The sequence below is a fragment of the Corapipo altera genome, unplaced genomic scaffold, assembly GCF_003945725.1.
Source record: "Corapipo altera isolate COAL_440 unplaced genomic scaffold, ASM394572v1 0, whole genome shotgun sequence".
Lineage (NCBI taxonomy): Eukaryota > Metazoa > Chordata > Aves > Passeriformes > Pipridae > Corapipo > Corapipo altera.
Window position 1 is genome coordinate 9794439 of NW_020884872.1, and position 17324 is coordinate 9811762.

Consider the following 17324-nt stretch of genomic DNA (forward strand, 5'->3'; position numbering starts at 1 on the left):
CTGTGTTTGGGAAGAAGCAAAAATATTTATAGTATTTCCCTGCTACAAAGGCCTTCGCCTTACCTGACCAGAGAGACTGGGATGCCATAGGAATAGAAGTTTCATTGTTGTACAACCATACTACTCCTAAATAATGAAGACATCCAAACATTAATGCTGGAAAAATTGTTATGCTGCATCGCATCATTAAAAGTTTACAGTTAGTATGTGTATTTTACTAAAAATAGACCAAACAATGACTCCAACCTTTTTGTGTTCTTAAGCTTTCAATATTACAAATTCAAATATAGGAAGATTCAGGTGCAAAAAAAACACCCACAATTTTTGATAGAAAATCTTGCTTAATAAGTCAGATTTCAGATTATATAACAACAAACTGGAAATAAAACTCTTTGAAAGGAGTTTTGGTTAGCCAAGAAGCAGCACCTAGAATTTCAGAATCAAAGATAAACATATAAGGAACAGATGTAAGGGAAAATGTCAGATATTCCAGACAATTAAATTTGTTCTCTTGGCATTCTCAGTAACTCCATTCTCCTATGTTTGTTTTGTTTTAGTGACCTTTTTCAGACATGCTTTGTTGGGCCTGTATATTTGAGAAATGAATCACAGTCAGAGCTAGTGATGACAATGTTGCCCTCTCCTGCCCTCAGGGGTAACTGGTCACCATCACGGGAGGTCAGAGGGTAAATACTACCCTACACCCTTTCACAGAGCTCTAAAAGTAGGATGTTGATTTAATACATGAATAACATCCAAATTTCTCCTACCAGCAGAATTTTCTAGGTTACGAAGTCATTAACCGCCAACTAAAGTCCCAAGGTCAAATAAAATGTTTAGTATTCTGAAAATAGCCTTTCCACCTTTGGCTGGCATTTAGCTAAAGATGAATTTATAATGTCTTTCAATCAATTAAGACTAGGCTATAATACATTTACATTGTTTGTTAGAAAGCAGTCCAAAAGAGAATTAATCCCTGCTTGGGCAAAAGCCCGTAAAGCCAAACTTTTACTCTCTTATTGGTGTCTTTTTTTCTAAAAAATCTTTTACAGAAAACAAAAAATAGTTAAAAAAGGAGGAAGTAAATATTTGGAAATACTTTGAAGTGGCTTTGCCACTAGAGTCAAAAGATGTCTATTACAGGTGTGTACAGAATCTAAGAGTTTCAAAACTTCACAAACCTCTTCAAAATTTTCCAATTCCACTGGTGTCACGATCAAACCTGAGCTGAGAGTATGATTCCCTTCAGTACAGCAAAAAATAAAGAAAGTGGAGCCAAAGATATAGATGAGAGATGTTTCCAGTACTGCTCCCTTCATTTCTAGGCACTTTACGCAAGGTTATGGAAATCCTTCTTTAAAATCTTAAAAATCCAAGACGCAGTTTGCAAGTTCAGCATAGAATGGCAACGTGTACAGACTGATACCAGGACTGTGTGGTTAGTGCTGTAAGTAACTAGAGTGAATTTCCTCCCTTCTGCCAGGATCACATAATTTGTCTTTGGACAAGGAACAAGAAGACAGGCTTTTCTCCTTTGGCTTGCACTGTGCTTTCTTGTGTGTAAGCAATTGTCTTCTTGTAACTGGTGCTGGACCTTCATTTTCATAATATATGCTAATTACATAAAAATGAATGGAGAAAAATAATTGACAGAAAGTTTAATATGTAAGAAATTTTTATGTTTATTTAAGGACTTCAAATATAGTGCTTATATTTTCTACCAGGACCTGGAAACTTTAATCTTTCAGGAGAGAGGTGGAGATTTCTCCACATTTTCTTGCACATAAAGCATGTTACTGGGTCCTGAGGGGTAAACCTCCACAAACTCTGATGTCATATAATTTTTATATGTAAAAAAGATAAGTTTTAGTATATTTTATGAGGAGTTTTTATGATTCATTTGTGCTCTCTCATGATAATTACACACCTGGCATTACAGACATTCTACAGAGTAGATTTTTTTCAGTATATTTTAGTGTTCTACTGATTCATTTCAGTTCTCTGTAGTTATTCTCATGTTAAGTATACCTGACATTATAGACAGAGTAGTATTAATTAAGATTCTGTAAGAAAATTTGGATCTCTGCAGAGAATTAATAGACTTTAATTTGGAAAATATTTAAATTGTACAGTGAAATGGTACAAGATTTTATTGGCCTACAAAAACTACAGATAATTAATATAATCATCTTTAACTTATTGGGACTAATATACATAATCTTTCAGTGATAATTTACTGATGCATTAAAGATATGTTTACAAAATCCAAAATATTTTCATCCCTAATTATTCTCTTAGTAACCTTTCTTTATATATTTTATTTATTCAAAATTGTATTAGTGAAAGTGTTTAATAGAAGCTTCGAGGTAATGTTAGAAAGCCTGCTATTTAACCATTTCTATATGCACAAATGAATGTCAGTTATAGGTAGGCTGTGGAAAAGCGTTAATTTAACTGAAAATTTCTCTTTCAAGTTCTGAATGTCTCCTCACATACAGAAGTCATTCAGGGAGCTCTTTCTTATTGAACTGAAGATGTCTAAAGCATTACACTTTAAATATTATTTTAAGAGAGTTTGTGCAAAGGTGTTTATATTAATTCCGTAGGCATAACTATTTATTTGAAAAATAGCATTTTCTGGTGTAAGCATATAAGGTTCCTTTACTAAAATCCTGCATTCTTGGACACCTACTTGAGCTTTCTTTCCAGTTTAAGGAACCTTTTCCCCCGAAGAGTCCAGTCACCTAGCACATCCCTTTGTTGTGGGAATAAATAAGGTGATCAGGAAGCCTAATGGGTTCAGCCAGTCTGAGAAGCTGCATCCAGGACTGTGTGTTACCTTTCCATGTATACCATGTAGGACTTGTGGGGACATAGGCACTTGTATGTGTGTATCTGCTGCAGTAAAGTGAGGGACTCTTGATTTCTGGGAGACTGTGTTGGTCAGAATCTCTGGGAGGTATATAGTCTTTTATTTTTGGTATCAAATTTGACTGTGGCCCCATGCTGCTTCTTTGGGTTTCTGATTTAGAGCTTCTAAATTACACCTAAATTATGCTACTAAATTAGTTTAAAATCAATGAAGTGACTTCATGATGTTAATTACAAGACAGCATTGATGGACTGTCAGATCTAAAATGAGTTTACTTTCCACTAGTATTGCTACTAATGTAAAATGAAATTTAAACTTAGATTTCTTCTATATCCTGTAATTTTAGCAGCTAGCTTTTACTAGGCCTTAACAACTGACCTGAGTGCAAGCCTGAACATAGGTGAGAAATTTTTGCATACAGAGAGGTGAATCAGGAGTATTGGCTACAATGAGAAGCCTGAATTAAATCTGCAGTTGACTCTCTTACTCAATAACTCATGGATGGATGTCTGCTCTATATGGTCTTATATACATTAGATATCTATTTAATAAGCATTTTACAGGGTCAGGGTTGTTTTTTTCCAATAAAAGTAGTAACATGACACAATATCATACAATATCAAATTGTATATGGGTTCAATACTGTAGTATGCTATGAATCCCTGTGATTTGGTTAGCATGCTCAGTTTTTGCTGTTAACATGAGAAATAAGCTACTCTATTCTTCCACAAGGAATTTCTATTGAATGAATATTTTTATTTTGAAATATTGGGCTTTGACTAGCTCTTAGGTTGTACTTCTTTTATTTGTCTGTAAAATACTGTTGTGTTCTCAGCTCTGTTGCATTCTGACTCTCCATTTTTTGTATTTGACTCCCTTCCTGGTTATGTGTGGTACCTGCTTGTTTTCATTGCAATTCGGGAGGCAGGCAGGGCAATATCAGGGGTAAATGGTCTTGAGAAATCAGAAGGCATCCCTGAGATTAATTACTTTCTTCTTCAAGATCCCTCTATTGAAATACTCACCTTTCCTGTCATGTTACAGGCCATCCAGCGAGAAAAGCCTGAGAAGTACAGAAAACTGCAAGATGCCAGCAGATCAGCTGAGGCCCTGGTGGAACAGATGGTGAATGGTAATTACATGGGAGTTGGTTTAGATAATCTTCTTACAGATTTGATAAACGTGCAGGTTTATATTTATCACAAGAATTATATTAGTCCAAATGGAACAGTAAAGTGATATTGCCTTATATTTATTTTATTATTTCTGAATGTTAAATCTGTTAATTAGAAAAGAGGAAAAAAAAAAAAGTCTTACCACTTTAGTACCATGAAAAGAAATCTGTGTAAAAGTTGCTCACAGTAATGAACTGTATATTAACAATCTGTTCTGTGGAGAGACTTAAGTTGTAATCTTATTTTGTGAGCATGCTAAGCTTTTGAAGTACTTTAACACATCTGAGTTAGAAAAGCTCTGAAGGCATTACTTTAAACAGTTTGAAAAAAAGTGCTTCCTGATTTTTAATGTAAAATGTATGTTTTTTAATATACTGTAACGATGCTGTAACGATCTGTGTCATAGAAAATTCAACATTGGGATTTGGAAGAAATTTTTGGCATTTGGTTTTTCAAAGATGATAAATGTAAAAACATATACAACTTTTTAAAAAGAAAAGTAGCTGTAAGATTTTCCATTCTTTTTTATATGATATTATATAATTCTTTTGAATTTCTAAATAAAGCAAAAACAAACCCCAAAGAAAGGAAAATGAAAGTAAAATTGTAAGTCATGCCATTGTCCTTGATATTGAAGGATGTCTTACTTTGCAAGTAAATACGGGCCAACATCTGTCATAGTGAAATGATTGCCAGAAATACAGATGATGAATGCACTGAGCTTCAGAACATATATTTTCTACTAAATTGTTACAGTGAAGAACCAAGAATTAAATAGCTAAAATTGAAATGCTTTAAGTTTGAGGTACTAACTGGCCAAGCTAAAGAAATTTGATGGAAGCCTAAAATTATTTTGCTTAAATATAAAGGTGTAATATTTTAAAAGTGGTCCTGTTTAATGTGTGGTGCATATTTAATTATCATTACTGTAACAAGTGCTTCAAGGGTTCCCTTCCCAGGCTCACTGAATAGACTGAAGGGAGTCTGGTAACATATGCACTCTCTTTGAAACAATTTGGGCTGTTTTATGGTTGAGTACATAAAAAGTTCTAATTTTTTTTTTTTTTTAACATGTTTTCTACCTGGAAGAACTGACTGTACATGACTTTTAAGGAAGCATTTGAAACTTGTGTGCTGATACGTCAAGGTTTTAGTTGCAGAACCTACTGCCATATTAGATAATACTTTCCTGGTACTGCACTGCCTAACATGTCTACTATCAAGTAGACTAACATTCTGCCTTAATTATTCTTATGTGTTTTTAACTGAAGATTCTCCTTTTTCTCCCTCAGTCCATGGGTCCATTCTTATTCATGGTTTATAGATATTGTGATCTCCACTGTGGCTAGATGTGAATATAAATATTTCCACTATGTCACAAATCACACCTTTTTTGTAGGAAGCACATCCTCCAACTGGGGTGCAGGTACAGGGGAGATTAACTAAGCCAGCTTTGACTTTATCAGCTTCATCAACTTTGTCAGCTGTTCTATGTCATGCCATATATTGTGGTAACCTTGGTAGCAAAAATATGCTAGCACTGATGACAGATTAGTTGGCTGTGAAAACGAAGATCTTTGATTGCCATGGTTTTAGGGAAGAAACCATCTCTTTGAAAAAAGAAACGATTCCTCTGGACTTGAAACCCTAAATATTTATGGGACTTTCAGCTGCTCCACTAATGCAAAGGCAGTTTGAAGAATAGTGTTTGAAATGGTTAATGAATGCAGTAATTACCAGTGGTAGAGAGTAGAATTAAATAATTAACATTAGTTGATGAGAACTATGAGATGATTTTAAAAAGGATCTGCAAATGGAATTCTTGCGAAGTGCTCAAAATTACTCCTTGAGGCTAGACAAAGTTAACTGTCATGTAAAGCCATTGTACTTTTGAATAGAACATATTTTCTATTTGTCTTTTCTTCCAAATCATTATCATTTATTGCAATTAAAATTAATGGTTACAATTTAGATCAATTAACATTGAACTAAAAGTTATGTAAAAATATTAACAACTTTAATACTGCATCTCAAACTGTAGTAGAGTTATGCAGCTTTATATTTTCCACAGTAATTCAACTAAGTTTCTATAGTCTTTCTTTGGCTTGTAGAATTTTTTTTCTTTTGACTGCTGGATTCACTAGGAATAAGAGGAAAGTTCTGCAGAATGTCCAAAGTAGTGTTAAGCAGAGCAGTGTGACTGTGCCTTCATACCTTCCTGTTCTAATGCTGGAACTCTTTTCCATAACATGGGAAGGAACTGGACTTAATGTGCCTGTATGGATTTGTGGGAGGTCTGCAGTTTAACATCTAGCGGAGGAAAGATGTACTGTGTTATTTTGAATGAAAACCCTTTTTAACTACCACAATTTACAGATCAAAAATGATGATGCTCCCTTTGTTATTCTTTAGGGAAACCAGTCAGTGATACAATTGATGATTGTCATGCATTTGTAGTGTAATCTGTAATTAAAAGACTACAAAAGGCAAACAAATTTACAGCATAAATGAGTTCAGAAGTCAAGTGATGACAATTTTAATTGCATTGTTAAATTTCACTTATTGTGTGTCAATTAGATGTGGACTAATAATAATTAGACTCTTTAAGATTCCAGTTATGCTATCACTGAATTTCTGGCTTTAGTTAATATATAAAATGTTCTTCCTCTGCTCCTAAACGAGATTCTGAATGTAACAGATAAAGAGCATAAAAAGATGAGCTGTCTGGTGGTTTGTAAGAGCAAGTTCAGAATGGTGGTGAACTCCATTGTTGTATCATTTATATTTACTTTCTTGCTTTTATTTTTACTGTGATAGGAGAGGGAATAAGCAAAAAGTAGGATTCAAATTCTGGAGATGATTGGATTGATTTATTTAAGCTTTCATTTGTTTGTTTCTTAGCTCAGAAGAAATTATTCTGAGGAAATGCATTTATACAGGGCACTATTCTTGCCTTATGTAAATGTTTTCAGCCATTGTCAGCAAAAGTATTTTGCACTAGAAAGAACTGCCTTGTCACACAGCATAGCTATTCTTGTGTTTGTAAGCAGTGTGTCTGGACATTGCCATTTGAAGGACTTTTCCTATCACAAGGGAAATCATTGATGGTTTTGGTGGATATCTCTTTATCCAACCACCCATCTTCTACATGATCTATGTTCTACCTCTCCTTGCCCACGCTTTCAAAGAAGTCTGATGATTACAGTCAAAGAAAACTTATATATTTCTCCCATTTTCTAGTTAAAAAAATCTCTTTTGTTTTTCTTTATAAATTATATTCTAAAATGGAATAACACATCTGTTGATGCATGAGTGAAGCAATTTAGCAGTTTCAGTGAACACTTGACCATTGTAGTAGTTTAGAATAAAATAAACAGGGCATCAAAATGAATACTCAGAGAATTTCTATAGGCAGTACTTAAGTGAATACAAATGAATTTGTTGTGATAAAACATCTAATATTTAAGTGCTACTGTTCTGTGGAAGATATAGATTATCTTGTGAGTTACTATTTAACACACAGGAGTCAAAAGATACAAAACCCACAATAATATTACATTGTTCTATCACAAAACCATGGCAAATGATAGATGCACTTAATAAGATTTACTTCATATTAAGTGGCAATTCAAAAGCACTTGCATGTGAGGTGCTGCACAATTAAAAATGTTCAGGCACAATTTGTTATGTGCCATATATAAGGTAATAAAATTAATAGATACACTTCAGATAATGATCTGTTTCCTCTGGGTACAGTATATTTATTCAATGATTATATCAGAAGCTTTTAGAATATGAAAAGATTATGAACCATGCACTATTCATAAAATAATATTTTACCAGAGAATGGGTTTTATATGGTTTCTGGACCTGTTTGTAAACTTTTGGTATGTTTTTCTACTATAAATGAAACAGAACAAGGGGATCAGTGTTAATTAACATCATGAATGAAAGCTGGTGGTTGCTAAAGTTAATGAAGAAATCAGTACTTATCACAGAGGAAGGTTTCAAACAGGACAAGGATCAATGGCCATAAACTAAAACACAAGTTCCACCTGAGAAAAAACTTCTTTACATTGAGGGTGGAACAGGCTGCCCAGGAAGGCTATAGAGTCTCCATCTCTGAGACATTCAAAACGCACCTGGACAAGCTCCTGTGTCACCTACTCAGGCTGACCCTGCCTTGGCAGTTGGTTGGACTGGAGGATTTCCAGAGGTCCCTTCCAGTCCTAACAATTCTGTGAAATTCTTGATTTTCAGCAGTTCAGTGAGCAAATAAAAACATTAAAATTATGCCCTCATATCACCTTCTCAAATAATAATTTGTCATTTTCAAGGAGACAAAGGACTAGTTTTCTTCATAATAAGAAAAAAAATTTACAAACTTGCCCAAATGTTTTCAAGTGCAAGTAATAGCCATTTTCTTACATCCTTTTGGCAATGACACACCAGCATGTGATAGAGAACTTTGAGTTACCTGAGTGGACTGTGAATTAAGAGAGTTTGAAAACACATGCTATGGAGATTTTCAGGTGGGGTCTTCCTTTCAGTAGGATATTGTGTTGCCTAATGGAGGTGTGTCTCTGCAGTCTTTTACCAAACATGGCTCAGCACAAACCAGATTTGTGCTGTCCACTTCAGTAACATGAAGAGCAAAAGCATTTTTTTTATCTGTGGACTTGTGGAATCACATTTAGATTCAAAGCTTAGATATTACAGAAAAGAATTAATGAAAAATTGAATATTGGGTATTTTCACATGTTTAAATGTTACGTTAAGAGGGACATATGAGTAAAAAGAAGAAAAGAGAAAAGGTCATCTGGAATAGTCCTCTCTGAATCCTTGAAGAAAATCTTGCAGTGAAAAGTATTATTATGCATGGGGAATCCATGACTGCACTTCACCTGGTAATCATAATCTTGCCTAAGGGTACCTTGGAGATTGTGGCAGCTGAAAAGAGAGGAAAGGAGGACTAAATAAAAGGATCTTTTTATATCTACTCCGCCAAACTCATAAGCAGTGTCTTCCAGGTTCAGAGGTAATCATGAACACAGTGGCAAAGATAATCTGCTCTCTGTTATGGGTATACAGCATTTTTATAACTAATATCACAACAGAAAAGGAAAAAAATTGTTGAAATACAACACAGTTAAAAGTCTTATCTTCTATAAGACTTGTTTGCTCTTGCTGTTGTTAAGGTTCAGTATCTATGTGCCTGGTCATCTGTGGTTGTTGTTATTCAGATGTGCTATGCCAATCAGGTTTATGCTGTCTCTTCACATGTCACTATATGTTACTTAGACATTACACTTTAATAAAATCTAGCTATGTGTACTACATCTCCATATGCACACACAAACTCACGGAAGACCATGTTGCTTTTGGATTTTATTAAGACGTGTAAAAATACTAATTACCTCTTAAGGTTCATTTTATATTCTTGCATATTTCTTGAACTGTGCTCTTCATTTTTTAGAGTATATAATGTGTACATGTGACTGCTCCAACCAGCACAGTTGCCATTATCTCCCAGTAGCCCTGGGCTTCCTATTTTTCTGTAGTTTTGATTTTTGAAATCGTGTACAATTTACTTGGCTAGGGCAGCACCCCAGAAACAAAGTATATCCAGAGAACCACTATCAGGTACTGCACAGTCTGTTTCCAAGTGGGCTGTTCCCAAGCAATTCTGAATGGAGTAGCTGTGAGCTGGATCCAGAATAGGATTTGCCAGAGCACTATGGTGCTCCACAATAGACATGATCCTGGATTATCTTTTAGTGTGGTTTACTATATAGCATGCATTATAGTAATTCCCTAGAAAATTTTATTGTAATATATTTCTAGTGCTTATTTTATTTAAGGGATTTAGCTGTAATTAGAACTTCATTTCCTGTGTCCTACCTTACAAAATTGCTCATCAACTTTACTATTCTTTATCCTTGATAAAAAAATTTTCCTGCAGATTGGGAGTCCAGGTTGCAAACTAGATAAACCATATTTAATAGTGTATTAAAGACCACAGAAGTGGAACACTTAGGTCTTTTGCCTCATTTGCTTTTAAACTTACTTTTAAGAAAAATACTTTAATTTTGATTATTTTTGATAAAAACTGTTTTGCTGGTTAGCTAGTGTATGACTAAGTGATGATATTAAAAATGTTCTTCAGCATATAACATTGCTTAATGAATTGAGAAATTTATTTTTGAAATCAAGATTGGTCTTATTGCTATATGTATCATTACATGTCATTACACCAAAAAAAGGTTAGGGGTTAGATTTAAGCTTCCATTGAAAGAATAAATGAGATGTTTAAGTTAATATTATTTTGAAGTCAACCTGAGTTCAAGTTTCAGTATAATTATAAATTACGTTATTGTAAGACACCTTTGCTTATCTTTTATATATATTGCCTCACTTTCTTCACAGAGAATATAGAGCTCTTTTATCTTTAAATTGTTCTAAATAATTGCCTTGTCTGTAATAACTAAAACCAGTTTGACTTTATGAACTTTAATATAAGCATAATTATTGAACAATAGACAGAAATGGGCAAACTATGTCAGAGAAACCAAACCCTGTCTGAAAATAATCATAGAGAAGCATCACCTATGGTTTCTTGTCTCTCTACCTAATGTCTCCTGATTATCACTGTTGGATACACAGGACTGACCTGGATGGAAATTTGATCTGATCATGTGTTTATGATATTTCTAAAATAACATCTAATGCAAAATTTGAGGGATTATCAGAAGCCTCCAAATAGCTGTGAAATGTAGTTCCCATTCATTTAAATCAGTCTTTTTGTGAAAGAAAATCCAACAGTCTTGTACATTAAAATCTAATTACAGTCCAGACATAGTTTTCAAAATCCAGCTGTCATGCATTTTGTTATTTCTTACAGCAGTTTTAATTAGCTTTATGTATTGTATCTTTATTTTCTGCTTTATTCCCATTCTTGTACTTTAATGTACTTTATAATTCATTCCCATAGCAACAAAAGTACCCTAGCAGCAACTTTAAATATTTTTTATATGCTTTCTCCACTAATGTGTAACATCTGTATATTCAGGACTGTTATTTGATGATAAATCATTAACTGGATTTATGAGTTCTCGAAACCAGAAATTGAATTGTTAAAATTATATTACTTTTTTATTATTATTGTCTTTGTAACTTGTTTATCTTTAATCATCTTTTTCTCCCGTGTTTCTAGAGGGCCTGAATCCTGACAACATTAGACAAGCCTCAGAGCAGCTGAAGAGCCGCTGGATTGAGTTCTGTCAGTTGCTGAGTGAAAGACTGGCATGGCTGGAGTACCAAAATAACATCATTGACTTCTACTCCCAGCTGCAGCAACTGGAGCAGACAACAATTACTGCAGAAAACTGGCTGAAAGCACAACCCACACCAGCAACAGATCCTGCTACAGTAAAAACTCAGTTGGAAAAATGCAAGGTTAGAGATTCTTCTCCCAGTTTTTTATGATATTGTACTTTGTTGGCATTCTAACAGTGGGACAGATTATGACCAACTCTATTTCAACATAAAAATGGCAGATGGAACCCTTGTCTTTACAAAGTAATTATTGAACTTATTCAAGGAAGGGAAAGGAAAGACTGATAAAGTAATAAAAAGACAAAAGAAGCCAACATGTGGGTGTTTAAAATATTTAGTTATTAAGATGCTTAGATTCTTTAAGCTAGAGAACTGTGGCCCAAAAGTCTTTTTCCTTTTCTTTTTCCTATTAGAATCTGTGTCTTAGAAATTGTTGCTCATCACCTCTGTTAAGGATCTGTGCCAGAAAATAATTTTCAAATTCCAAAATTCTACCATTGCACACCATTTTACTTGATACATATCTTGCATTCTGCTGCAGGGGAGGAATATTATTCTGTCATAGTGTGACAGAATCACAGTAGTTGTGCAAAATGGTTACACCAATTCACTTATTATTCTCCCTAGTTGTTTTAATTTTTGTGCTGCACTATCATAGAAATTTGATTATCTCTGTTCCTGTAGAGAGCTCTGTGGGTGGGGATTACTTACAAGTTAATATTGAGGTACAGGAATATATTGAGATGTAGTATTGAATTATAAATTGCATGACATACTTGTAGAAGGTTGACTTTAGGGAATCTCTGACTCCAAAAGCTCTCAAACAGAAAACAATGTTTGAAACCCAAATTTAGATCTGTGCTATTACTTCTATTTTCAGGCATTTCCAAACTGGAATTGTACTTACGGAGGGTCTGTGTTTTCAAGCAGAAAGCTTCTCTTTGAGTAGCTCTGCTATGAACTGTACATTTGGCTTACTTTCCTCATTTCTTTTTACTTAGTAGTTGTATGTGTACAAGGTCTCATTGCTCTCTACAGCTTCCTGAGGAGGGGGAGTGAAGAGGAAGGTACTGAGCTCTTCTTCCTGGTATCCAGTGACAGGATGCATGGGAATGGTCCAAAGCTGTGCCAGGGGAGGTTTAGACTGGACTGGGAGGGTGTTCAAACAGTGCAGCAGCCTTTCTGGAGAGGTGGTTGATGCCCTTAGCCTGTCAGTTCGTAAGAGGCATTTGGACAATGCCCTTAGCAGCATGCTTTAACTTGGTCAGCCCTGAAATGGTCAGGTGGTTGGACTAGATGTTCCTTGTAGGTCCCTTCCAACTGAGCTAACCTATCCTACTCTACTTTAACCTCAAACTCTGATATGATACTGTGAGGCTGATAGAAATCACTAGGCATCTTCATCTTTCCTTTTCTGCTTCATGCTATTTAGACTGTTTGGCCTGCTGTTTAGTGCATAATCTAGCAGAGATTCAGTACATAATCTAACAGACTCCAGGGTTATGGGGCACGTGTTTTTCTCTTCCCAGCCTCATATGAAAAACATGTTCCTTAGGCATGAAATATTAATGTACTATCTATCTTATTTTCTTTGAGCATTACACTAATAACATGACAATGTTCTGCAAAAGTGTCTTTAAATTGTCTTTAAGCAGTGCTATCAATCAACAATCGTATTTGGAGCAGAGGTATTGATTTGTGAGGAGACATTTAAAATTTTGCTTGTATTGTAACTGATGTATTTGAAAGCAGAAGAGATGTATAATGTGCATTGAAACAGTGGTGATTTCATGGCACTATGGATTTCATTTTTCAAGTAGCTTTATCTTGATTTTTTTTTTTTTTGTTCAAACATGCAGGATGAAATCATCCGAATGTCAACCCTTCAACCTCAAATTGAACGACTAAAGGCTCAAAGTCAAGCACTGAAAGAGAAAGAACAAGGACCAGTGTTTCTGGATGCTGACCTTGCTGCTTTTACCAGCCATTTCAAACAAATATTTGCTGATATGCATGCCAGAGAAAAGCAGCTACAGACTGGTAAGTGTTCATGACAAGAAGTCAATTTGCCTGACTAGCATGCAAATAATAGGTATTGTATATATTTTGCTTTCTTAGTTTTATATTTGCTTTTATCGTATTAAACCAGTATTGCAATTTAGGTGCACTTTTTTGCAACTGAATTCGTCTTTCAAAAATCATCAGTGAATTCCATATTTTATATTAATAGGAAAACAAGGGAATGTACACTGGTCAGAAGAAAAGGTTACACTCAATGTAGTTCTACCATCAGACCTCCTCTTGTTAGTGTGTTTATGGACAGATTCAGTGATATTTTTTGGCAACCTAAAAAAGTCTTTGTTTAGTTGGGTTGTAAGGTGGGACAGTCCATCTCTGTCAGTAGAGAGAAAAGAGAATCATATTACAGGAGTGAATCTGCTCTAGATTTTCACAGAATAAAGATTTAACTGCATAAAGCTCATCAAAGAGAGCAACTACTTTAGCGAATCAAGATTTTTATCATGTGGCCAACTGTTCCTTTTTTACAATGCAGAATATATGACTGACAGTTATAGCATTATTTGCAATATTTGTAGTAAAACGAATTTTTCAAGAGATGGAAAATGCTATACCAAAATAGAAAGTTGACTGTTTCTTATTAAAGATATATAGAATGTCGATGACTACTGTACACTTTTTGTATTTGATTATGAAATTAATAATTAATACAAATGCAACTTAACAACAAAGATATTATTTGCCTCTTAAACCAACAATATCTCTGAATGACTGTACTGTTTTGAGATTAGACATAGTGCTAGCTCCTTCTAGTGGTTTTTTATAGTATTCCTCCTAAATTCTTTCATGAAGAGTGTTGGATTTTGTTTTTACAACAGTACATTACTGTGCTGCTGTAGCTATTTTGCACGTGCACACATGCACATACTGAAGATGCACAGGAGAACTGAAGATATAAAATGTAAGTGTGCCATAGCAAGTGATGAAAGAATGAGCTGTAGAAATTTAGTATTAAGGAGTATAATGTTTATTTATGACTCTAAAGCCAAGACATGCAGTGGGTAAGATTTAAAACCCATTAATGTGATGAAATTGGTTGCCATTCTACCAACAGAAAAATATTGTAGATGCTGGTTTGTTTATGATTTCTTCTTTATCTAATGTTGCATAACTGCCGGGTTTGCCTGATCTAATTTTACTGTAGTGATTGCTCATGAACAGTTGATTAGTCCAGTAAGACAAATAGTGTTCACTGCCTGAACCATGGGCTTTGGAAAAGTTCTTCCTGAATGTTCATTCCTCCCACCTCCCCATGCTACATTATGCTCCTTGGGTGCCCTGGACAGCTGCAGAGGGAGTTGTTCTGAGGTGAAAGCATTGAACAGACTGTGGAGAGTCTCCTGAAGTGCTAGAAAACAGAAATTCCTAAATCAATATTTCATGGAGCCCTGGACAGTTGTTACTGTTTTATGTGGCTGCTCTGCATCATAGGAACTTTGTCTCAAATGGTTCAGCTGTCAAGATGAGGTTGTTTTATCCCGTACAGTACATACCTGCAGTGATATTTTAGGTGAGAGTATTATGTCAATCATATTTGATCTTCAGAAATTTCATACATAGTTTTATCCAAAGTGCTAACTTCATGTCATAACTGTTCTAGATATGAATGATCACGCATGGGATAGGTTTGCCTATTGCCATTTCAGGAAAGTCTTAGGGATCAAAACATATAGAAAAAAACCAACCAAACAAACCTTGAAACCAAAGCATGGAAAATTTGGTACTTTGAGACTCAGTTTCTTCTACTTTCTTTAATGACTACTTTTCTTGTGTTATATAGATGGGGAAAAGGCCATATCCCATGCCTTTATTTTAGGCTTACTTTAATAGAAAATGTTGAAATTTTGCTAGAGCATTTTAGATATTTATCTTTTATTTACATAAATTTTTAATTTACATAAATTATTGCAATTACTTTTTTTCTACACATAGAAAACATTCCTGAAAACTGAATGATGTTTTGCAGATCTTCATAGATTCGTTAGAATCACAGATTCATAGAATCAGCTGGATTTAAAAGACCTCTGAGATCATCAAGTCCAACCCTTGGTGCAGCACTACCATGGTTACCAGACCATGGCACTAAGTGCCACATCCAGTCTCATCTTAAAAACCTCCAGGGATGGAGAATCCACCACTTCCCTGGGCAGCCCATTCCAGTGTCTGATTACTCTGTAACAAAATTTCTTCCTAATATCCAACCAAACCTCCCCTGGCAGAGCTTAAGACCATGCCCTCTTGTCTTGCTGATAGCTGCCTGGGAGAAGAGATCAACCCCCACCTGGCTACAACCTCCTTTCAGGGAGTTGTAGAGAGTGATGAGGTCTCCCCTGAGCCTCCTCTTCTCCAGGCTAAACAACCCCAGCTCCCTCAGCCTCTCCTCATAGGACTTGTGCTTGAGAGTTATAGTATTTATTTTTTTAATTCCTTGTACATAAAATGTACATGTTTAGAAAGATTTGTTTTTTAAATTCATCATTAGGGGTTCTTCTTATGTTAAAAGGATTTTTCATTTTTGACTTATCATAAGAGGTTTGAGTTTTTGGGGTTTTTTTTGTTCATGTTCCATTACTCTATATTATCTTTTCTGATGGATAAGGGTATTTAACTGTTCTGTTTTCCAAGGGAATTTCCCCCCCCATAAACAGTTTCCTCTTATTTTGGAAATTGTCTTCCTCAAATACTTTTTGTTTGGTTGGGTTTTGATTACATTTTTTTGAGGGTCGTGGTTTCGTTTGGTTGGATTTTATTTGGGTTTTTTAGGTTCAAAAGTACTTAGTAATTTCTCTGTGCTGCACAGGAGATTTGTCACTAAAATATTATTAAAAATGAACTCAGATTTTCTCACTTTTTTTCCATGATTTGGTTAGCATATCCAGTTATAAAATGTAATTTAAATTCTAAAACCTATTTGGTTGTTTTTTCACTATTTTACAATGTTTTCTATTAAAGAAATTCAACCTCATAAAATACGAAGAAATATGACCTTATTTTTTTCACTTTATGTGATGTCTGTATATTGAAAGGTCCTTTTGAATAGGATGTATCCAGCATTCCAGATCTCCCTCCTCCCCATACAAATTTAGAGTAATTTCAACAATATTGGTATATAGAAAAATCAGAGATCGGACAGTGCTTCAAGCTGTTCAGTAACCTATACAAGGGAGTGAAATGGACAATCCTGGCAATAATTCAAGAACTAATAATGTGATTTCACAAGGAAATTCTTAGCTTTGTAATGCCCTGGTGAAAAATGAGGCTTTGCACTTTATATTTACTTGTCTTGACATTAAAACTGCTGTTCTGTCAGAGAGATTTCTAGGGAGCAGCCTGATCAGCCTCCTGCTCCCCCTCAGCCCAGACAGAGCTGTCAGTCAGGGTCAGGTAAGTGAACACTCCCTGATTCAGACTCCCTTCTGTGTGGCAGCTGATTCATTCCAGCAGTCTTGAACCTCTGTGACTGAACTAAATTCCATGAAGGTGCTTCTGGGTTTTAGTCTTGCTGCATTGAACTCTTATTCAGCCGTGGTCTTGAGTGAGATACATATTCTCATTTTGACAAGGCTCTCTTCAGAGGGAAATTGGAAAGTCATTAGATTTTTAGAAAGTCACTAAAAAAAAAAAAGGCTTCTGTCACAGGTGTAAAGTTAAAAGTATCAAGATGGAGGTGGCAAAGGAAAAGTCATACTTATTTCCATGTTTCTGTTCATAAATTCATGCACTGTGGTTTCCTTTCAAGTTCTGATTCTACCTTTGCAGGATCAGTAACTCCCAAAGGTGAAGTCATCATTGTCGTTTTTATTATTAATGATGAATTATTCTTCTGGATTCAAATGATGTTTCTCTTATTTAGAAAGACTTTG

General features: G+C 34.9%; 1 protein-coding gene across 11 annotated transcripts in view; it reads left to right on the forward strand.

Annotated features, from left to right (window-relative positions):
* Positions 1–17324, forward strand: part of DMD (dystrophin) — a 918699-nt gene that overhangs the window by 241778 nt on the left and 659597 nt on the right. For all 11 annotated transcript variants that reach the window (XM_027636380.1, XM_027636395.1, XM_027636430.1 and 8 more), the window contains 3 exons: positions 3917–4004; positions 11261–11502; positions 13242–13422. In XM_027636380.1, coding sequence (XP_027492181.1) covers positions 3917–4004; positions 11261–11502; positions 13242–13422 — 511 coding nt within the window. The remainder of the gene's footprint in view (positions 1–3916; positions 4005–11260; positions 11503–13241; positions 13423–17324) is intronic.